Source organism: Thamnophis elegans, chromosome 1 (assembly GCF_009769535.1).
Source record: "Thamnophis elegans isolate rThaEle1 chromosome 1, rThaEle1.pri, whole genome shotgun sequence".
NCBI lineage: Eukaryota > Metazoa > Chordata > Lepidosauria > Squamata > Colubridae > Thamnophis > Thamnophis elegans.
The window spans coordinates 128,477,152-128,501,084 of NC_045541.1; the positions used below are offsets into that span (position 1 = coordinate 128,477,152).

A 23,933-nucleotide genomic window follows, 5' to 3' on the forward strand; every position below is an offset into this window, starting at 1 on the left:
TTGTTTTATTCTGTTAGCATTAGTTCTTTGTTTTTATTTATAACATCTGTAAGGTTTCAAAATAATTTATTTTATTCTATTTTAACTATTTTTGAACTTTTAATATATTATTTCTATTCAATGAATAGTCCAAAGTACACTGTGATTAGGAATGTCCATCTATTGTCAGATTTTGTCTTGTCAGGGAATAGAGAAGTTTCTCCAATTATTTCTGCTGGTTACTCTTCTCAACAGGCATAGCTGTGAAATCTGGATGGTTCTGCTCATGATATGTTTTGTACGAATTAGGTATTTTGCCTTTTTTCTTTCATTCGACATATTCTCTGACTTATACACCAGTAAACAAGCTTCATTTGGATTTGTTAGCTGTATCTGCTAGCAGAGCCATCAGTGGAAGTGAAAGGAACAGGGTGCAACATACTTCTCATTCACTGAGGATTACTGTATGTTACACTTCTCAAACTTGTTCAGGGTCTTTACAATTCTGAAAAAAATACACATGAAAATAACTTATATTTTTGTTCAGTTTTACTTCTTTTCTTATTCGCAAAAAGAAAAAGTTAAAAAAATCCAAAGAGAAAATTTTTATAAGACCAAACTAAAAGTAAAAGGAGTAGCAAATACCTTATATATGTAATTAAGAACAGATTTTTCAGTTTTATCATTTTCAAATGCTGCAGGATTAATAGGCTGTAATAATGTCCGTAGTGGCAATGCCATTGTCCAGTCCAACAAACAAAGAAGTAGAGATACCACCAGCTGTAATAGAAATATTTCTAAATTATAGATAACCATGAAGTATAATTTATTTGCTTTGCTTTTCCATGCTTCCCTTTTAACTGTAGCTTCAGCAGGAATCCATATATCTCAGTATGTGTTATGCCGTTTGATAATAGAAATACATAAACAAATATGTAAATCTTGATCCTACTAAAAGAGAATGTCTTTAGTTTCAGTAGGAGAGTTGAACCCAACAGAACTTCAAAGAAACATAATTTTAGATGGACTATATTTGTAACCAACGTATAGCAGACTGAATAAGCAAAGTGTTTTTATTTTTGTACATAAACATATAAAAAAGCAAAGTAGACATGTAATCATTTATGGTTCATGTTCTCAGCAATCACTGAAATTCTAATGTCAACTTTTAAAATTTTTACTATTATGAATAAAAAACATTAAAGAACTTTAGCATTCTAAGAAAGCAAACATGGGAAACCCTAAAACTATGAGCCATTTCTGAACCATTTCACCATTTTTCGTGGTTCATTGAGGCAATTGTCTGATATGTTATTTCATCCAATATGCTGCACTTGAAATTCCCATTGAGCTGGATTCCTGGAGTCACGTTCAAACAGTAATAGCAGTGCCTACACACAACTTTTCTTTCTCACTGCCTTAAGCTGCTTGAGGTAGAGTATAAATCTAACATATAAATAATAAATATTTGGGAAATCACCCCAACTTATAGAAGACGATGCACACCTATTCCATGGATAGAAACAGACTTTCTTTTGAAGACTGCAAGCTTTGGATCCAGATAACTGTGCTACTTTTGTATGAAACTAAAACATTATTTGTTTCACATTAAAGACCCTTGCTGGATGTTACTCATTGATAATCGAACCTGCTGTAAAATAACTTTGTAGTCAGTGGAAGATAAACCTAGCAGGAAAATACAATAAAATAAAGGCTTTCTTTTTTTTTTAGAATGTGTTGGATAGAAATTGGGAAGCACAATTTTGTACGTCTAGCTAGAAGAGGTTACAATTTCTTCCTTTTAAGGAAACCCTTTCTATTCATTCATTTGTACTGATTGTAGTTCAGTTGTTTTATCTCTTCTTTTACTGTGTGTGTTCATAACAAACTTGTAACTGCTAAAATGCATAGAAATGGAAGAATAACATTTAACGCAGTGATGTAACTTGTATCCTGAATCTCGGGTCACTTGGTTTCTTAGATATATTTTTCTCTTCTTTTCAAATGGGGTGAATTGTTGGATCTTACAGTGATCAGAAAGGGAAGCCCAACTACTGTGAGCGGAAAGGAAAGGGCTAGACGATAGCAGTGTTCTCAGGGTAAACTGGTGTAACAATTTACAGCACTTTTTGTTACACAGCATGACCAAAGGCTGTGTCTATGTCGTACATATCTATTTTATAATATTTCACAAAGGTCAATGACTCTGCAGCCTTATACACTTTTATTAACAATATTCCAGTTAATAATACTGTTCACATGGTGACTCCAAATTTACAGAGTGTGTTCTGAAGTCAGAAGGAGGCTTTGTATTACTATATTTCGCAATCATCAGCTGATTGTAAATGATGAAACTCGACTCTGCTGATTTCTTTTTTTAGTAATAAATAAATAAATAAATAATTGATATTTTGCTCTTCTGATGTACATTTGAGCTTGAGTGACTTTGGGCCATTCCTTGTCTTTTAGCCCAACCTACCTCACACAGTTCTAGTTTCAGAAAGAATAGCATGCAGGAACATTATTGAGGTATACTGCCTTGAGCTGACCAAATAAAAAAATAATGGCAGGATAAAAATCTGTAAATAAGTAAGTGAAATGGAATTGATGGTGGTGAGAGCAGGAATGTGTCAATGAGGAAGCAACACAAATGAGGGGGGAACCTAAGCTCCCTATCCATCCAGGAACAATGGAGCCGAAGCCTACGTATGCAATTTGCACATACACTTCATGCTTTCATTTATAACCCGAACTATCTGTACCTCTTCAATTTTGCATTATCATAAACATACATTGCAATACAGTAACATAAAATAAATCTGCTTACCCTTTTATCTTGCTCATAAGAAGAAGCTTCTGTACTGGGCAAGAGATGAGTGATAGTAGCTATCAATATCTATGGATAATAAGACATATTTTAAAAAAGAAATTAGACTACCAATGACCTGTTGGATTATCCTTTCAGAAATATTTCTTTGCCAGATTCCTCAATGCCTTCAACAATGACAAACCTCTAGTGTACTATCTTCAGTAGAACAGCTGGGATACATTGAGGGATGTTTTGAAAACAGCAAATGTTGAACTGTATAGCAGTCAAACACCAGCAGAGGAAATGTTTCATGACATATTATCTTAACTATTTTATGATAATGTTTATGTCATGAAGTGTTTTATAACATTTGCCAAATTTCATTTCCATTGGAATCATGGATCCCAGATTTTGGACACATTCTGTAAGTTAGCTTGGTTGAGGTACAGATAATCCTCAACTTAGGACCAAAATTGAACCCAAGATTTTTGTTGCTGACAAATTGGTTGAGTTTTGCCACATTTTACAATCTTTCTTGCCACAGTTGTTAAATGAATCACCGTACTTGTTAAGTTACCAATACAGTTTTTAAGTGAATCTAGCTTCCCATTAATTTTGCTTGTCAGAAGGTCACAAAAGGAGATCACATCACCTTAGGACACTGCAACCGTCATAAATATGAGTCAGCTTCCAAACAGCTGAATTTTGATCATCTGACCAAAATTGGGTGGTGCAATGGTCATAAGGGTGAAAAATGGTCACGTCACTTTTTTCAGTGTAGTTGTAACTTCAAACAGTCACTAAATGAACTGTTATAAGTTGAAGACTATCTGTACCTTGGTTCAAAAATTGTTGCCTATGATGCATCATTTTGCTTAAAGGAAAGTTTTAATAATATATAGGTCTATCTTTCTAAGCGTAACATTTTTTTGAACAAGAAAAATGATGTTTTTATTTTTGCATATTGTATGCGCAATTGCCTTTATCCGGTGAATAAAATTTGTGTTGTATGGAGATAGCTTTTGTAGTGTTTAAGACACATAGATTCTTGTTTGTAAATTAATTCTTGTATATTTAATTTTTCTATGCGGTTTTAATTTAGCATTGTTAATACAAAACAGCTATTTCATTCTCTTCTATATAATCACCATGATCTTAGCAACTATTTAAACCTCTTCAAAGTCTTAGGTTATTGTTTGGAAGCTGATTATGAAACTGAATAATATCAAAATATCAGTATTCAAGAATTACTGCTATCAGTTCTGTAAAAATTGATATTAATCACATTTACTCAGAAGTCAGTTACCTTGATTCAGTGTGAGTCAATGTAATGTATTTTAAAATATTTGCTGTGTACTGGTGTGTAAAAAGCTTTTACTGTCACGGCAAAACATTGAGATTACATTGAACGATATTAAAATATTATTCATATACTTCATATTAAACATTAAAATGTTATTCCTACTTCAGATCATTTTTTTTTGTTTTATTTACAATTGTGACATTGCCTTTTGCTTCTCTAATGGAAGAGATTGAACCTCTGAGATATCTTACTGTAAATGACCACAACTAATTGGTTGATTTTAAATGAACCTTGGACACACACACACACACACATACATGAAAAATATTTTTAGTCCCTGTTTTCATTCTTCCTCATAGTATCTATATTTGAACTGGACTTCTTGACCAATATGTGTATTGGTAATGAACAATTCTGATGAAAATATACAATATTGTATAAGCTGTAAATTTCAATATTACACTGGCACATGTACCATGCGGCACTCTGAAAATATTTTACTAAATATTATATGAAAATCCATCTTCAAATATATCTTTTGCTTTTACTTACTTGAATTATTTTTAATGGTGAATCAGACTGGTACAATTGTAGCCTGTGTACATAATGAACCAGCATATTAAGCATATTACAAGCCACATGTGCAACTGTTTTATTTGGAAACTATAAAAAAACACAAAAAGAACATTACTGAATGCAATATAGTAATGTAATATAGTAACATTTATTTATTTATTTTTACCCCACCTTCATTAATTTTATAAACAATTCAAGGTGGTGAACATACCTAATACTAATCCTTTTCCCACTGTAACAATAATTCTGTGAGGTGGGTGGGAGGGGTTGACAGGGAATGACTGGCCTAAAATCACCCAGACAGCTTTCATGCTTAAGGCAGCTTTCATGGCCTTCTAGTTTCTAGCCTAGCACTATAATCACTAGACAAAGATAGTTCATTTCATTACTATTTTATGTTGAGAGGAAAATATACATTCAAAGTAAAAAAAAGTGGTCAGGTAAGAATCAAACTTATTCTCCAATTCTTGAATAGCTTTAAACCAGAAATTAATTATGTCTATGAATCTAAGATAGGTATACAAATCCAAAGAATACAAATAATACACTGTAAACAAACTCTAAAACACCTGAGATTTATGCAGATTGAGAAAAGGTTTATTTCTGTTAATAAGGGTATGTTCTTAAAAGAAAAGTTCCATACCCGACATATAGAAGAAAAAAATTCAGCTAATGAAAACATTTAAATAAAACAGAACAGAACTAAGTAGTATGAGCTTTGGTGCGACAGTATTAGAATGCAGTATTGCATGCTAATTCTGCTGACTGCCGGCAGTTAGATTCTCACTGGCTCAAGGTTGACACAGCTTTCCATCCTTCTGAGGTCAGTAAAATGAGGACACAGATTGTTTGGGGTAATATTCTGAGTCTGTAAGCCATTTATAGAGGGCTGTACAGCACTATGAAGCGGTATATAAGTCTAAGTGCTATTGGAATAGAATGGAATAGAATAGAACAGAATAGAACAGATTAGGAATTCTTTACTGACCAAGTGTGATTGGCTACACGAGGAATTTGTCTCTGGTATATAAGTTCTCAGTGCACATACAAATGTAAATAAATAATAAATGACAAAATATCTAAAATAAATGTTACTATAATGAGCAATAACAAATGTAAATATATATAAAAGATCACAGTGGTTTTTACATTACCATAATTACAATGGGAATACATTAATTTGGATTACTGTAATTCATTCTACTGATGGTTTTCATTTAAGATCTTTGTAAACTCCAACTGGAGCAAAATGCAATGATCCATTCTGCTGTTGGTGACACTTACTTCAATATTATAACACCAATGCTTTGAGATTCAAGAATTAGTTAAGAGGATATTGAAACTGATTAAAAAACAAGAAGTAAAATGTAAACCTATATGAACAATTGTTACATTGGGGAGACATGCAAAATTGGGCCCTTCAGGGATCCATTTTGGAACCAGTGATTTGTACATACATGATCTGATTGTTCATCAAACTGTTCAGGACAATAAAATCAATAAGGGATAAAAAAAATTCCACAAAGATGTCTGCAAATTAAGGGAATAAAAAATGGGAAAGGTATTTAAATGTAAATAAATGAAAAATATGGAATTTGACAAAACAAACAAGCAAAACCTTAAATTTTGCCTTTACATTAATAAATCTAAGCTGGCAGTGATAGACCTGGGAAGGGATTTATAAGTCATAGTGGATATCTCAATGGAAATGTCAACTCATTTTGCAGCTGCTATTAAAAAAGTTAATTCAGTGCTTGAAATAATTGGAGATAGAATTATAAACGTTATGAAAAAATAATAATGTCCTTATACATGGTACCACATCACTGGGTATAGTGTGTAACACTGAATCCTAAGTAAGTTTATACAGAGCTAGAAAGAGTGAAAAGGTTACAAAAATAATAGGATGCTGGAGTAGTTTCCCCTATAAAGAAATACTATAGCAGCTAAGGTTATTTAGCTTGGAATAAAAGCAGGTGAAGGTGCAAAGCCATATAAAATCATGCCTAGTATAAATAAAGTGAAGAGAGAATATACTTTCTTTTTTCATCCATAATACTAAAACCTGAGGTCATCCACTGAAATTAAACACAGGAAGATTTAGGCCCAATGGACAGAAATAGTTTTTTACAAGGCATACAGTTAAACTGTGAAATTTAATTAAGGTAACAGCAATCAATTCATATTACTTAAAAGTGTGGCTGTAATCTTCTAAATCACTGATATAAGTGTTGGTTGCTGGAAACTACCTCCAGTTTCAGGCTGGAGCTTCTCAAACGCAACTAGTTCAATATTTTTCACATACAATATCTAAGGTTGGACCCAAGAAGGCTCATTCTGTGTTCTGAGAGTAACTGGATATTCTAAATTGAACTTCTGATTCATAATATGGAAGAATTTGGGGCTTTCTAAATCCAGCTGTTGCTTGGTATAGGAATTTTTGAGTCAATACAATTTAGATGAACTTTCAGCTTCTGCTTAAAGCAGAGCTCCCCAACCTTTCGGGGGGGGGGGGGGAGGCAAGCGCCTTTATGCACACATGCCCGGGTGCCAAGAAGGCCTCAAATGCACACGTGATGCTTGCAACAATGGTAGTTCCTTCGTGGCGCTCACAACAATTGTGTCCATGCAGCACTCATGGCGACTGTAGCACTTGTGTTGCGCTCATAGTGACACAAGGGCCCATGCAGTGCTCGTGGCAACACTACTGTGAGTGGGGAGTGTGCATGCACACAAACGTGTAAGCACTGGCCAGCCAGTCATGTGGCCCGGTGGCCAACAGGTTGGGGACCCCTGGCTTAAAGACTTCCAAGGGATCCTTTCCTTCAAATAGTAGTTTAAACTCATCTTTTCATTGTATCAAATATTGTATATATTTATCCTAATAGATCAAGACAAGTTTGCTAACTGCATATGATGTACCACTAGCATAGCAGCAATTATTTATAAAATGCATACATGTAATTCAATCATAAAAAGACCCTTATTTTTCCTGGAACCTGTTTTGAAAATCCAATCATAAATTTAAGAATTTGCCTTTTTGGTTTTGCATATCTTCGCTTTAATTTTGGACGGAGTCAATTTTACATTTAAAACAACAACAACATAGGTTTTTTTTGGTGGTTTGAGTTTTTGGCTCATGGCAATTGCCAGGAGTTTTCTTGGCAAGAGTTTTTAGAAGTGGTTTGCCACTGCCTCCTTCCTAGGACTGAGAGAGAATATCTGGTCCAAAATCATCCAGATGGCTTTGTGCCCAAGGTGGCATTAGAAATCGCAGTCACCTGGTTTCTAGCCTGATGCCTTAACCACTATAACAAACTCATATACTTTTCTATTACTATTTTCTATACTGTAACTCAAATTGCAGTTGTCTATGGAGATTCTCAATCATCCAGATCATGGTTGTCTCGAAGGTGCTTTTTTCAAACTGGTGAGGAATGGAAGGATTTATTTAAATCCTTCCATTCCCCATCAGACCATTAGAACTGAAGAAACTTCATGGATGAGAAGCAAAATCTTTTCAAATGAAAAAAACAAGGAAGTCAATTTGCCTTTTGAAAAAAGCACATTTGGGTTAAATTGCAGTTAAGAGTCCGGAGTGATCATGTGGCCTGTATGTTTTCTCAAGTATCAAATTTCAGCAGAGTGCACCTATTTTTAAAGAATTGTTTGAATGATACTTTCTGCAGCATAGTAAGGCTTTCTACCCACTTAAAAGACGTTATTTTGGAGCAGTGTGCATCACAGCTGCTAACTGCAGCAGTTGATAGGAGTGGCTAGGATTCCAGTTTTTCAATATGGTTGAATCAGAAAAGTTGTGACTTCATGCTGTCTAGAAGAAATAAATGCTCCCTGTATTTCGACACAACAGCTTGGTTGGAGTTCAGAAAGTGTTGTTCATCTGTTATAAGCCTGCAATTTGCTTTTGTCAACTGCCATTTCATTCTAATAGTGTACATACTGTCTGTAAACAAAACTGACAAGTTATAAAGCATACTTATTCATATTTCTTCACTAGAAAATGAACCAACGTTCTTTTAATAATATATATTCCAAATAAATGCCCAATAATGGTTTACCACAAACTACTGTTGAGCTTTACATTCAGTTTCCAAACTGTACAGAGAGGATATATCTCAATTATTTTCTCTCACTGTATATACTGCTTTAAAATTATACTCTATTTTTAATTTAAAATTAAAAGTTAGGCATTGTTTAGACTAAATTGGGGATTTCAAACTCAAATAAATACAGAGTCACATAACCTAAAACACACTGATCAATGGGCTGCTTTGATCCATATGCAAAGATACAAGTAACATTTGTTAATTTTTAATTAATAAAATAAATGAAATAATTAAATTAACATCTGAAAGGTGCTCTTTCAAAAGGTTCTCTTCAGAAGTGAAGAAGCTTCTTGGATGAGAAGCAAAATGTCTTCAAAGAAAAACAAATAAAGTCCAGTCACCTTTTGAAAAAGCACCTTTAGGGCAACCATGTTACCCCCGGGGATGTGGACAAGGCCATGAGGGCTGTAAGTGCCTCCACCTGCGTACTGGACCCGTGTCCCTCATGGCTGGTTACTAACAGCAGTGAGGTGACACGAGGCTGGATCCAGGCGGTTGTGACCGCCTCTCTTCGGGAGGGGAACTTCCCCGCCGCACTGAAAGCGGCGGTGGTGAGACCCCTCCTAAAAAAGCCATCTTTGGATCCAGCTGTTCTCAATAACTATCGCCCAGTCTCCAACCTTCCCTTCCTTGGGAAGGTTGTTGAGAAGGTGGTGGCCTTTCAGCTCCAACGGGCCTTGGATGAAGCTAACTATCTCGACCCCTTCCAGTCAGGCTTCAGACCCGGTTACAGCACGGAAACCGCTTTGGTCGCATTGACTGATGATCTCTGGAGAGCCAGAGATGGAGGATATTCCTCCATCCTGGTTCTCCTTGACCTCTCAGCGGCTTTCGATACCATCGACAATGGTATCCTTCTGCGACGACTGCGGGAGGTGGGAGTGGGAGGCACCGTGTTGCGGTGGTTCTCCTCCTACCTCTCGGACAGGTCGCAGTCGGTGTTAGTAGGGGGGCAAAGATCGTCCCCTAGGCCCCTAACATATGGGGTGCCTCAGGGCTCGGTCTTATCCCCCCTACTATTCAACATCTACATGAAACCGCTGGGAGAGATCATCCGTAGGCACGGGATCAGATACCATCAATATGCGGATGATACCCAGTTGTATCTGTCCGCCCCGTGCCACCTCAATGAAGCGGCAGACGTGATGAACCGGGGCCTTGAGGCCGTTATGGACTGGATGGGGGTTAACAAGCTTGTACTCAATCCAGATAAGACCGAGTGGCTGTTGTGTTTCCCTCCCAAAGATCCCACCAACATTCCATCACTCAGGCTGGGGGGGTCAAATTTTATACCCCTCAGAGAGGGTTCGCAACTTGGGAGTCCTCCTAGATCCACAGCTATCGTTTGACCACCACCTGACGGCTGTGACTAGGGGGGCATTCGCCCAGGTTCGCCTGGTGCGCCAGTTGCGACCCTACCTGAACCGGGAGGCACTCACAACAGTCACTCGGGCCCTTGTGACCTCTAGGCTGGAATACTGCAATGTGCTCTACATGGGGCTGCCCTTGAAGAGCATCCGGCGACTTCAGCTAGTACAGAATGCGGCCGCGTGAGCGATTGTGGGTGCACCTCGGTTCACCCACATAACACCTATCCTCCGCGAGCTGCGCTGGCTACCTGTCGATCTCCGGATGCGCTTCAAGGTGCTATTAGTCACCCATAAAGCCCTGCATGGTAGTGGATCCGGATACTTGAGAGACCGCCTCCTGCCAATTACCTCCCTGCGACCAATTAGATCTCACCGATTGGGCCTCCTCCGTATTCCATCGGCCAGCCAATGCCGGCTGGCAACTACAAGGAGGAGGGCCTTCTCGGTAGTAGCCCCGACCCTTTGGAACGAACTCCCCGTGGAGATTCGTACCCTCACCACCGTCCAGGCCTTCCGCACAGCCTTGAACAACTGGCTAGCCCGTCAGGCCTGGGGACAAGGATAGCCGCCCCTCCCGAATGATGAATGTATGTTGTTTATTACTTTTATTATATGTGTCTATGTCACTGTTGTACTTTCCCTTCCCTGATTTTATGTGAGCCGCCCTGAGTCCCCTCAGGGAAAAGGGCGGCCTACAAATGCTAATAAAATCTAAAAAAAAAAAATCTAAAAATCTAAACCATGACCTGAATGACTGAGAATCTCCATAGACAATTAAATCAACACATTTTTATTTATGTCTAACTAAAATTTAAATTAAAATAGCATTATTGATGGTTGGTAAAAACAAACAGTTTGCCTGCTATAAAACACTAAAATATTCTACTTCTGTGAATGCAATCTCTAATGGGCTGTTGTCGCAATTCTCGCCAATGTCTGCATTAGTGCCAACTAGCAGAGACAAATAACTCCCACCAGCAATGTTCCCTCTGTTAGGAATATAATCTAATGGTTGGGTTGGCAATATATAAACCATGTAACAATGCTATACCTGTTTCGTTAAATCATACTGTAAAATGTGATTGGTTGCTGTTTTCCTCAATCGGTCATAAGAAGGAGCCAGAATGACTTTTAGCTCTCTGTTTGTTAGATGCTGGGTTGATCTGATCTGAGTGTTTTGGAAGCTGGCTGTTAGAAAGTGCCGTGAGCTATTGTAAGTTTTGCAACTGCTAGCAAACTTTGAGTACCAGACTGTTTATATGATACTGGACTATGTTATTTGGATTATCCCTTAACTGAAAGACATTGATGACTGGCTGTCTTATCTGTGTATGACTTGGACTGTTTGATGGACTCTGATATCTCTATTTCCATGAAAGTAAAAGCCTATTTAAACTGCAGTGTCTCTGTATGCTGATTTGTGTGTTCTCCAACACAATTCTCACAACGCTTCTCTGAATGTACTCGCTCTCCCAACGGGGAGCTTTCCTAACACTGGCTATGGGCCCAGGTTATACCAGACATAGCTAAAGTGAGAGTTGGTGTTGATACGCAATACCGCATACAGACAGCTGTTTATTTAGTGATGGTACTATTTTGGAAAAGATGGCGAGCGACCCATCAACAAGCCTATCGATGATAACCCGGTTGGATGGAACAAACTATGTTTCCTGGTCTATGAAATGCAGTCTACCCCTGCGTAGGGAAGGTTTTTGGGATGCTGTACAGAATCCACCGGATGTAACTGCTTGGAATCCAGATGATGATGATGATGCCAAGAAGATAGCAGGTTTTCAGCGATGCAATGAACGGGCGTTGTGTATTATTGGTCTAACACTGAATGACCAACAGATCGTTCATATTCGTGGGGAAGATTCTGCTGCAAGATGTTGGGAGAATTTGAAGAGGATTTATGTACGTGACACTGTAGGTGCACACATACATCTTACACGCAAACTGTTTAGGGCACGTCTTCTGAAAGGTGGAGATATGTTCGCTCATTTAACCTTTATGAAAGGGGTTTTCCAGGAGCTACATGAAAAACAACTAATTTTTTCTGCGCTACATCAAGTTTATATCATACTCTCCTCACTGGATGAGAGTTATGATGTTTTTGTATCTTCTCTTGAAGTCCTAACCCGAAATGAACTAACACTGACTGACATTACTGCACGACTGTTGGAAGAGTCAAGAAGAAGGATGGAAAGGGAACAACTGAGAGAGAAACCACCACAACATGAGGAGTCACCTTCTATTGCCTATACTGTTCGAAAATATTATTCTTGTGGGGCTAAGGGACATATAGCTAGGTTCTGTAAAAGGGCAAAGCAACAGAATACCGGAAGAATGCTACTGTAGAAAAAATGCTAATGTCAACTTAGCTATGTCTACTTTGGCTATGTCTAGCAATGCACCAGTAAACCATGATTTGTGGGTTGCTGATAGTGGAACATCACAGTGCATTGCTAGAGATAGAAAAAGGGTTGTAAAAATGACCACGAGCAAGGAACATGTATTTTTGGAAAATGGATGGAAGGTGAGGTGAAGGTAATGCATGTTGTTCATTCCTAAATGAGCAGTTACCAATGTTATATGTACCTAACCTGAAATTCAACTTACTATCAGTTAGGGCTCTGGTTAACATTGGCTGTGTGGTAACCTTTAGGGGAGACCCCTTCCAGTCAGGCTTCAGACCCGGTTACAGCACTGAAACCGCCTTGGTCGCATTGATGGATGATCTTTGGAGAGCCAGAGATGAAGGGCACCCCTCCATCCTGGTCCTCCTCGACCTTTCAGCGGCTTTCGATACCATCGACCATGGTATCCTTCTGCGAAGACTGCGGGAGGTGGGAGTGGGAGGCACCGTGTTACGGTGGTTCTCCTCCTACCTCTCGGACAGGTCGCAGTCGGTGTTAGTGGGAGGGCAAAGATCGTCCCCAAGGCCCCTGAAATATGGGGTGCCGCAGGGTTCGGTCTTATCCCCCCTACTATTTAACATTTACATGAAACCGCTGGGAGAGATCATCCGTAGGCACGGGATTAGATACCATCAATACGCGGACGATACTCAATTGTATCTGTCCGCCCCGTGCCAAATCAATGAAGCGGTTGACGTAATGGACCGGGGGCTTGAAGCCGTCATGGACTGGATGAGGATTAACAAGCTTGTGCTCAACCCAGAAAAGACCGAGTGGCTGTTGTGTTTTCCTCCCAAAAATTTGGCCATTAATCCAACACTCAGGCTGGGGGGTCAAATTTTACACCCCTCAGAGAGGGTTCGCAACTTGGGAGTCCTCCTGGACTCACAGCTGTCATTCGACCATCATATAGCGGCTGTGACCAGGGGGGCATTCGCCCAGGTACGCCTGGTGCGCCAGTTGCGACCCTACCTGAACCGGGAGGCCCTCACAACAGTCACTCGGGCCCTCGTGATTTCTAGGCTGGAATACTGCAACGTGCTCTACATGGGGCTGCCCTTGAGGAGCATCCGGCGACTTCAGCTAGTGCAGAACGCAGCCGCGCGAGTGATCGCGGGTGCACCCCGATTCACCCGCATTACACCTATCCTCCGCGAGCTGCGCTGGCTACCTGTCGATCTCCGGATGCGCTTCAAGGTGCTATTGATCACCCATAAAGCCCTACATGGCAGTGGATCTGGATACTTGAGAGACCGCCTTCTGCCAATTACCTCCCTACGACCTATAAGATCTCATAGGTTAGGCCTCCTCCGCATTCCATCGGCCAGCCAATGTCGGCTGGCAACCACAAGGAGGAGGGCCTTCTCAGCAGCGGCCCCGACCCTTTGGAACGAGCTCCCCGTAGAGATTCGTACCCTCTCCACCGTCCAGGCCTTCCGCACAGCCTTGAAGAACTGGCTCACCCGTCAGGCCTGGGGATAAGGACCATTACCCCGCCCGAATGTTGTATGCATGTTGCTTATTATTTTATTATGTGTTGTCGTCTTAGTGCTGTATTCCCCCCTCCCTGGTTTTCTGTGAGCCGCCCTGAGTCCCCTCGGGGAAAAGGGCGGCCTACAAATAAAATCAATTCAATTCAAATTCAATCATTGAAAAGGAGGATAACAGGGTTACTGCTACTTTAAAAAACAGTTTGTATGTTATACCGGATGGCCAGATGGCTAACAAAGCTTATCATAATGTTAAACCCCATGACAAATGCATACATTTACTACATAGACACATGGGGCACATTAATTTCAAGATGCTGCAACAAACTGTTAAGTTGGCAAAAGGAGTAAAATTAAAACCATGCGGAAAATATTTAAACTGCAATGTTTGCAATCAGGAGAAAAGCAAAGTTACTCCAGCAAACAGACTGAATGGTTTTAAAACAAAGGAACCTCTGGAAGTTGTTTTCGCTGATTTAATAGGAACTTTAGATGAGCCGAGGTGGCGCAGTGGTTAAATGCAGCACTGCAGGCTACTTCAGCTTGCAGTTCTGCAGTTCGGCGGTTCAAATCTCACCAGCTCAGGGTTGACTCAGCCTTCCATCCTTCCGAGGTGGGTAAAATGAGGATCCAAATTGTTGTTGGGGGTGATATGCTGACTCTGTAAACCGCTTAGAGAGGGCTGAAAGCCCTATGAAGCGGTATATAAGGCTAACTGCTATTGCTAACTGCTATTGCTTTAAAACCCAGTTTGGGAGGTGCCTGTTATGTTTTGAGTATCATGGATCATTATTCACGATACGGTTTCTGTTACTTAATGAAAAACAAAACAGAAATGTTTCAGAATTTCTTTAATTGGCTGAGGTTTGGGGAAAGAAAGATGAAAGCCAAGGTTATTACTGTAGTTACTGATAATGGGATGGAGTTTACCAATTATAAATTCCAAACAATGTTAAAAACAGCTGGAATCAAGCACAAACATTCTGCTCCTTATAGGCCACAACATAACTCGTTTGTAGAATGAAGGGGGCAAACATTAGAGGCCATGGCTCGAACTATGATAGCTGATTCAGGTTTGCCGGAAACACTGTGGGGTGAAGCTATGATGTGTAGTAACCATGTTTTAAATAATGTGGTGAATACAACAACCGGTGAATTGCCATTCACTAGGTGGCATGGCAGAAAACCAGATCTGAGTTACGTACATACATTCGGAGTCCCAGCATGGGTGCATATACCATCACAAGTGAGACTGAAAGGGCAACATAGAGCTCAACAGTTATTTTTTGTAGGATACGAGGCTAACCATAGATCATTTAGGTTTTGGGAGAAGGGCACAGCTAAGATTTACTGTAGCACTAGTGCTAAGTTTAACTTCCCTTAATTTGCAGCATACCATCCATGCATAGGAGAAGGCAACAGAATAGACAGGCTCTGACAGCAAAGTATTAAGTTTGTGAGAAGTTGTAAGCTGCATGAAAGAGCTTTAATAGGCTACAAATTTGAAATATATGCCTAAAATAGATTAAAAACTGCCCACACAAGAATAAAATTAGTTAAAATAATTACATAAATGGCTTGTCATGTTCTAATGATTACATACTTACTTTCAATGAAGCACAGATTACATTCAGAGCTTCCTTGATCTGAGGATGATGGGTTTCATGTACTAGTTCTTCACAAATCCAAATGCCAAGGCTACAAATAGCAACACACCTACAAAACAAGTTACAGACTTATATTAAACTAACTGTATCTGATAATATCAAGGAGTGAAAAACCGTGATATATTTCTTAGACAGATCTTATGCCGTGGTATGACTTCTAATCAAAGTAAAGATTTTTTGATCAAGAAAAGTTTCTGTCAACATGTTGGATGAAGGAAACTAATGTCATAAGTTCTCCCATTAACACTCCAAACTAGCATTTGTTCTGTTCCTATGGTTACACAAATCCTTTAAAATTGGGGAGGAGAAACTAGTTGTTTTGATTATGGAAATCTTCAATGGATTGCGTTTACTATTTGTAAAAGGCTAGTGTTGGCTACATTTTTTTTAAATTAAAATATTGTGGCAGAATATTTAGTGAAGCAAATGCCAACATATATTCACTATATATTGGTTATTTTCTTCACTAAATATTCTGCTACAACTTTTAAAAGTATGTATTATTGCTATTAAAATGTTAAGAAATGTTAAAAACATATTTGATAATATATTATTTAAAAATTTAACCAAGTACCTGAATTAACCAATTTACAAAATGCTTTGGAGCATTCCTTGTTTATCCATACCTTGCAGGTCCCGATGGCTCCTCTTTTGCAGAGCTTAATATTGTTTTGATAACCAGCTCCTAAAGTAAGAACATTGAAGATAAATTCTCTCTAAACAGCTTAATGTAATATAAAAAAATTCAGCAATTTACAAATTTCAAAAATAGAAAATTGATTTATATTTTAAGTCTTTAAGTTGTATATGTATGCCAGTGGTGGGTTGCAGATGGTACGCCCCAGTACGGGTGTACTGGAGCCTGCCCAGAGCACCGGATACTGTTCCAGTACGGTGCTCCAGAGGGCCCACCCGAGCTCCTTACTGGTCTTTTAAGTCTTTGGCGTTTCCGCGCATGTCACCTACAGCGCCTGTGCGACGCTCCGCTGAGCAGCTGGATGTCACAGAGGCTCGCGGAGGCGCTAAGACGCATGCACATCCTGCGTGAGTGTGCATGCGTATGTGGACGCCGCTAGGGCCGTTCCAACTGTACCGGTTGGAACGGGATCCAGAACCCACCATTGATGTATGCAGACAATTTGGGTCATGCAGTCAGATATACCTGCCACTTTCTATCCCAAGGGTGCTTTTCAAAAGGCAACTAGACTTTCTTATCTTTTTCCCTTGAAAATGTTTCGCTTCTCATCCAAGAAGCTTTTTAAGTTCTGACTGAATGGTGAAGGGAAGGATTTATATTTCTTGCAATCATCTGGTCATTAGCAGTCTGAAAGTCATTAGCTCTCTGAGGATCATTGAGGCTACTTTGGGGGTTTATCTGTATGCTCAGGATCACCTGAATCAGTGCAAATGGGTGTGGGATCTTCTTGTGATTGCTGAAAGAACTGTGTTGTAGACAGGAGGTATTATATCCCTCCCCCTCAGTTGAGAGAGGGCTGCTCAATTTTAAAATAGATGGCTTATTTGACCCCTCTTTCAAATCAATGGTCCTCTCTGTCCAGAATGGGGACTTTGCTGCCTTTAAAAGAATGACCTTTGTCTTCCAAATCCAGATGGACTGCTAAATCTTGTCTGATGGGTTTGTTCTCCTATGTTGTGCCATGCGTGTATGAAGTGGTTGTTTTGTTTTTCCAAAGTCCAGTTGCTTTTTGAAAAGCAGCATTGGGACAACCATTACCTGGATGATTGAGACTCTCCATACACACCTTCACTGTCTACTTGTTTCTTCATAATAACACCCCCCCCCCTCCTAATACCTTTCTTCTTTAAAACTAATTTTAAAATATTTTCTTTTAAAGTGTTCTGGAATGAGTTAAGTTTAATATTCTCTAGTAGTGAGAAAGAGGAAGAGAGTAAAGTCTTCAAATTCCTGCTTGCATGGAAAAAATTACCACAATAATTTTATTTTAGATCAATAAAAATAAAATTATGGTAAGCTGCTATCAATGAAGATGAACTTGAAAAAGCTATATTTCCAGGAGATAAAGTCTTAGATTTTCTGCCCATGGCTCCTTTCTTTATTCCAGTTCTAGGAAAATTAGAAAGCAGTATGTTTGGCTCTGCTCACCTAAACCCAGAATTAAAGGATATTAAAATCCTATTCCTGTCCTGAAACACATTGGATACCTGTGCGGTCATGTAGATATACTGTATTTTTCGGAGTACAAGACGCACCGCAGTATAAGACACACTTTAGTTTTTGAGGAGGAAAATAGGAAAAAAAATCTGCCTACCAGGTATTTATCTGGCTAGCATCCTTAGTCTGATCAGCTTCAGCACATAAGTTTGCTGGTTTTGAGCGTGCACACTTTTTGTCGCCTGGACTATGTATTCCAAGTGAGGCCACACTGATTAACAATCACTTACAATCATTATTGAGGGCAAGTGAGAAGTCTATTTGAACCAAAAAGGAGTAAACTTTCCTATCTAAACTCTAACTGAGATTATCAACCAGCATGATCGATGCTATTTCTATTCTGGAAACTTGGAGCAGTAATACAAGCAAATATCTGCTCTACAGAAAAGTTGAAGGGCGTTCTTAAATGAGAAAATTCGAAGAAGATAACCACAACTTGCAAAAGAATGTGTTGCATTGGAGAGAAATAGATTTTCCATTCCTTGAGAAATTGTTTTTGAAGCAAACTCCATTTTGTTTTGTCTCTACTTTTCCAAGCCTCCCTTAGATGTACTGGTATCCAAAGGGGTAAATATACCGCAGTAAAAATATTTGAAGCTTTTTTTCAGCCCTAATGAGATGCTAAGATCATTTCACTTGTTAGTGTCTCATTAGGGCTGAAAAAAAGCTTTGAAAAAGATATAAAAAAGCTTCGAAAAAGTATAAGACGCACTCACATTTTCAACCTCTTTTAGGGGGAGGGGAGTGTGTCTTATAGTCTGAAAAATATGGTATGTAGGGGACATAGCAAAGAACAAAATAAGTTGATTCAATGTAATAAAACAGACTTTGACTTACCCTCCTATGTGGAGAGACCACCGAAATTGTTTTTTTTTAGCTTGAAACAAAGATAGTTTTGGATAGATATATCCAATGTATGGCGTACATAACCCATAGAGGAATTTATTTTTCTCCTATACAATATTAGAACTTAAGATCATCTACTGAAACTATGTGCAGGGAGGATGGGTAGAAGGAAGGAAGTACTTTTTATCTCAATGGATATTTTAAACTGTGAATTTTGCTGCCAGAGGTTCTGTCTGCTAAATTGGTAATGACAAGTAATATTAATGTTTTTTGAAGGGGCTGGATAGGTTTACAGAGAATTAGGCTATCTCATGCTAATTCTCTGAATCAAAAGAATGTGCTTTAAATACTGGTCACTGAGAAGTGACAATGGAAAGGGACTTCCCAATTCTGCTTTAACAACTGGCACCATATATCACAAAATGTTACACAAACAGCCTGTATCCCAGCAGCATTCTTCATATGCTGTTGTGTCATATTTAAGTAGCTACATGGCCACATAAATTAATTTATACTGCAGAAGACATAAAAATAACACTGTCAACCCTGAAGTCATTTTGGAGCGTCTTCAGGGCTGCCACAGCAAGGCTGGTTGGAGCTGTGGCAATGGGAGGGGGGGGGGAGTAGAGATACCTGGGGACTTTTAGCCAAAAAAAAATCTTTCTTCTGGGAACCAAGGAAGTTCTCACCAGTTGCTGGGGAGGCGTGAATTGAAACCAACTGGAGTTGGGACTGTGGCCTAGTTGGACCATGTGATGAACATGTGGACTGGTGCAAAGAATTTTGATTTTAATTTGGGACCTTCAGAGTCAGGTTTTCACCAGATGTGCCAATATAACATGCCTAATAAATTTGGACTTTGAGGAACACCTTGGCCCTGGAGTTTTGATTGCATTGGGTCTGTTACTTGGAACCCTGACAAACACACAGATTTCAAAACCTACCTTTACTTCTGTAAACTGAGACACAACAATATCAGGAGTGTTTGGGTGCAATGCTGGTAATTCACAATATAAATTGGGTAAACACACCAGAGAGCCTAAGAGAACTTGTGCTTCTAGTCTTGGTGCCTGAGTAATAAATAACAATATGATATGTTAGTAACATTTGAGTTAGTATTTAATCACGAACAAAATTGAATAAGAGCATTTACTATTTATATAAATTTCATTATATTTGCTCCCCTTCTGCTTTGTTGTTTAATGTTCGTAGCTCTCCATTTACCATCTCTTGCACTGGATACCTTATACTAAATGCTCCCTGCTATCATTTTAGCAAACATTGTTTTGTAAAAAAAACTGTTTGCCAGTTTAAATTAAAAGGCAGCCTAACTTCAGCAACTTTATTGTGGAAGGCATAATCAGCTTTACATATAGAATATTTGATATTATAATAAAAGGATTCTGTAATTACTTTGTACATAATATACTGTTGCTGATAGTGTTACAAGCTTCCTGCTATGAAGAATTTAAACTAATAAACATTGCAACTTACCATAACTTTTATTGTTATAGAAAAATTAATATTAAATAGCAATACTTGAAAAAGAATAAACTTACATTGAGAAAAGATGATGCTGCTACTCTGCCAGCAGCTACAATGAAATCCATTATCAGCATGGTAGCACCAGGCAAACCAAGTGAAAAAAATTGTGGAGAACAGTGCTTTATGATTGTATTGACAATGTCCTTGGAGGAAAAGAAACACGAGATTCTGATTGTCTATCAAGGAAACTGTAGATAATGTGTTAAACATAAAATACAGGAAAGTATCAGAATGGAATGAATCTATTTTTTTTAAAAAAAGGTTTCACATTAATCATAGTTTAATATAAATAGTCCTCATTTAGTGACCACAATTGGGACTGATAACTTGGGTTTTTAAGCATAGGACAACTTAAGTACACTCACAAATCCAAGTGCTGCTGGTCTGATAACATAATGGTTATTCTTGGCTTGCAACCACAATTGGGACTGAATTTCTGGTTGTAAGTTATTATAGTCATAAGTAGAGACATTGTGGCCAGACCTGATTTCATAACATTTTTTGTGGGGTTTGTTAAAAGAATCTACAATCATTAAGCAAAAGCACAGTCCTAAGTGTAAAACCATTCTTCAACACGAACTAAAAATGCTGGAAAACAGAAAAAAATACCTTAAAAGTATAGTTGGCACTGAGTGGTACAGAGTTTTACAGCCTTAACTAATATCTCCTTTGCTCACGCTTTTCAACCTATTCTGCTGTAAATGGTTTAGGATACCAAAAACTTGCTCTGCATTGATTTTAGTCACTAAGAGTTTGTTTACTTTTCCATCTCTTTAATAGATAAACTGCCAGTTAAAATTTAGACAAATCTGTGTTTGGTTCTCCAACAAGTAACAACATCTTATCCTAGATAGAATTATGATGTCCCACTAAAATATTCTTTCAAAATATATAATTTGCTAAATAAGAAAAAAATAGGAGGCTCAAATTGGAATTTAAAATTTTTGTGCATGAAATCATTTTAATGAAGCTGAATATATTTTAAGAATAAGGCAACATTTTTCCAACCATGTATGGAAAACATAAATTTAGAACTTTACCTACAAATGATGTTTACTTAGTAATAGGGATGTAATATCATGTTATATAAAAGCACACTTTATTTTCAAAATAACTCTCTAAAACAAGATGAAGTCTGAATAATATTACAGGAATCAGTGTTTCATTTTTGCTAATGACCCGCAGATTTCTGGGAAGACATCTTATTGAGCAGTATGATAAATTCTGGCAATTATGTTGAAAATACTGCTTTACCAGAACTGTATAAAATGGTAATTAGATTGTTTAGCAAGAAATAGAAAGAGTATGTACAAGGTAAAAAACTTGTAACTAAATTATTTGTCAGTCAAATTCTGAGTAGATTGCCTAGAACACTTGTACAATTATAAAGCAGTTCTTTTAGACAAAAGTTGTTTATAGCTTTACTGTTTTACATTGTAGTTGCAACTCAAACAATTAAATATTATTTTGGGTTTTAAAAAACTCTTTAATATAGACAATGAAATATCAATAAGAATATTTGTCTAGAATATTTCTCTCTGTCATCTAGTTCATTTATACATAAACTTCTTTTTCTAATATAGAAATCACATACACAATTCAAAATAGCACACCTAAAATAACTTCAACTTTTTGTCTGTAATTGGATGGCATGTACCAATATAATAGATTCCTCTTCTCATTTCTATTTTTCTGAAGACCTTTTCTTCAGAAAGTTGGAGACCTTTTCTGAAAATTGGGAGAGCACTGTGGAGTAGATTTGGAGCATGCAAACAGATGTATTGAGCAGGAAGAACAAGGGAAAATACTAATGTTCAAGTTTAAGTCCGTGTAATAGTGGAATCTTCAAAGAAATAAGTGGTATAATGAAATTTGGAGTATGGCAACAAATGATAAATTAACAACAGAAATTAAATTTAAAAAAGGGATGATTAAAGTAAACAATTATAATAAAATATGGGGGGGATTTTATAAAAACAGTGTTGGTGGAAGACAAAGGGAATAAACCTGCTCAAGAATATATTTTGTTTTGGAGGGGATAAGGGAACAATTGGAATATATTGTATATCTTTTAGTTGTTATAGAAGAAGAAATATAAGGAAAAAACTGCTCTCTGGGGTGTGTTTGCACTGTAATATTTGTAATTTCCCCCCCCTTTTTTGTATTTAGAGTTATATGTATTACTTGTATTAAGGTAAAGGTTCCCTCGCACATGTTTGCTAGTTATTCCCGACTCTAGGTCCGGTGCTTATCTCCGTTTCTAAGCCAAAGAGCCAGTGCTGTCCGAAGACATCTCCATGGTCATGTGGCCAGCATGACTAAATGCTGAACGTGCATGAAGCGCTGTATCTTCCCATCAAAGTGGTCCCTATTTTTCTACTTGCATTTTTTTCGAACACTAGATTGCCAGAAGCTGGGACAAGTAATGGGATCTCACCCCGTTAGGCGGTGCTAGGGATTTGAATCGCTGAGCTGCCAATCTTCTGATCAGTGGTAAAATTCATTTTTTTTAAACTACCGGTTCTGTGGGCGTGGCTTGGTGAGTGTGGCAGGGGAAGGATGCTGCAAAATCTCCATTCCCACCCCACTCTGGAGCCAGCCAGAGATGGTATTTGCCGATTCTCTGAACTATTCAAAATTTCTGCTATTGGTTTTCCAGAACCTGCTGAATTTCACCCCTGCTTCTGATCGATAAGCTCAGCGTCTTATCCACTGAGCCACCGCGTCACATATTTGTATTATTTGTATTCAAAATTTTAAAAAAATATTATTAAAAAAGTCTGTGTAATAGTGGACAATGTCCTCAGCTTGTCCATTGTCAAGAAAACTAATCTAAACCATTTTTTTTCCAAAATGTGTCCTCAAACAAATCTAGGATTTTTAAAAACTTTTTTGGTGATTCCTGAATAATTTAGAAAATGACAAGGAGATATTCAAAAAAAGTTGTCCATTTTTTCTGAGCTTCCCCTGAAACATAAACCTGCAAAAATGAGTTGGAAGAGAAGTAGAATATATTTTCAGTAGCAGGAGCTGAGTAATATTTGAACATTATGTAACCAACAAAAATACTTTTTATGGATGCTTTAATGACAGGGATGACTGCCTGTAAACCACATAAAAAAGGAAATTGGATTTTTTGTTAAAAGGTAAGGTGAGGTAGAAACTCTTACCTGATCAACGTGAAGCAGTCCACAATGCATTATATTGTAAAAATGAGTTAAAAAGTCCTTGTTTGGAGAAACATCTTGTCTTCGTTTCATTGTATTACAAATGAGCTTATAAGCATGCAATTTGCCTTGTTTGTACTTGTCACTCAACATAGTTGCCTAATAGTAAAAAGGAAACTCAAAATATTAACAAAGGTCTATCACATAACTTAAAATAATAATAATAACAACAGCAGCAGCAACAACAACAATAATAATCAAATTAAAATTATACCTTAAAAAGCCATGGAGTAAGAATTCTCAATGGAGGAATTAAGACTGGTGGAGATGGTGATATCATATTATCAATTGAAATTCCAAGATTATCTCTAATCTGAAAATATTACAAAGTGTAACAAACATTTATATGAGTAAGATATTGCCAAAATAATTCTTCTAAAGAT

General features: G+C 37.9%; 1 protein-coding gene across 3 annotated transcripts in view; it reads right to left on the bottom strand.

Moving 5' to 3' along the window:
* The window catches only part of RALGAPA1 (Ral GTPase activating protein catalytic subunit alpha 1), a 132,257-nt gene that overhangs the window by 49,543 nt on the left and 58,781 nt on the right, over window positions 1–23,933 (bottom strand). For all 3 annotated transcript variants that reach the window (XM_032230895.1, XM_032230912.1, XM_032230904.1), the window contains exons 23-31: window positions 23,765–23,863; window positions 23,494–23,649; window positions 20,338–20,466; window positions 19,723–19,848; window positions 16,365–16,423; window positions 15,679–15,787; window positions 4,644–4,754; window positions 2,807–2,875; window positions 625–759 (exon numbers count right to left, since the gene is read on the bottom strand). In XM_032230895.1, coding sequence (XP_032086786.1) covers window positions 625–759; window positions 2,807–2,875; window positions 4,644–4,754; window positions 15,679–15,787; window positions 16,365–16,423; window positions 19,723–19,848; window positions 20,338–20,466; window positions 23,494–23,649; window positions 23,765–23,863 — 993 coding nt within the window. The remainder of the gene's footprint in view (window positions 1–624; window positions 760–2,806; window positions 2,876–4,643; window positions 4,755–15,678; window positions 15,788–16,364; window positions 16,424–19,722; window positions 19,849–20,337; window positions 20,467–23,493; window positions 23,650–23,764; window positions 23,864–23,933) is intronic.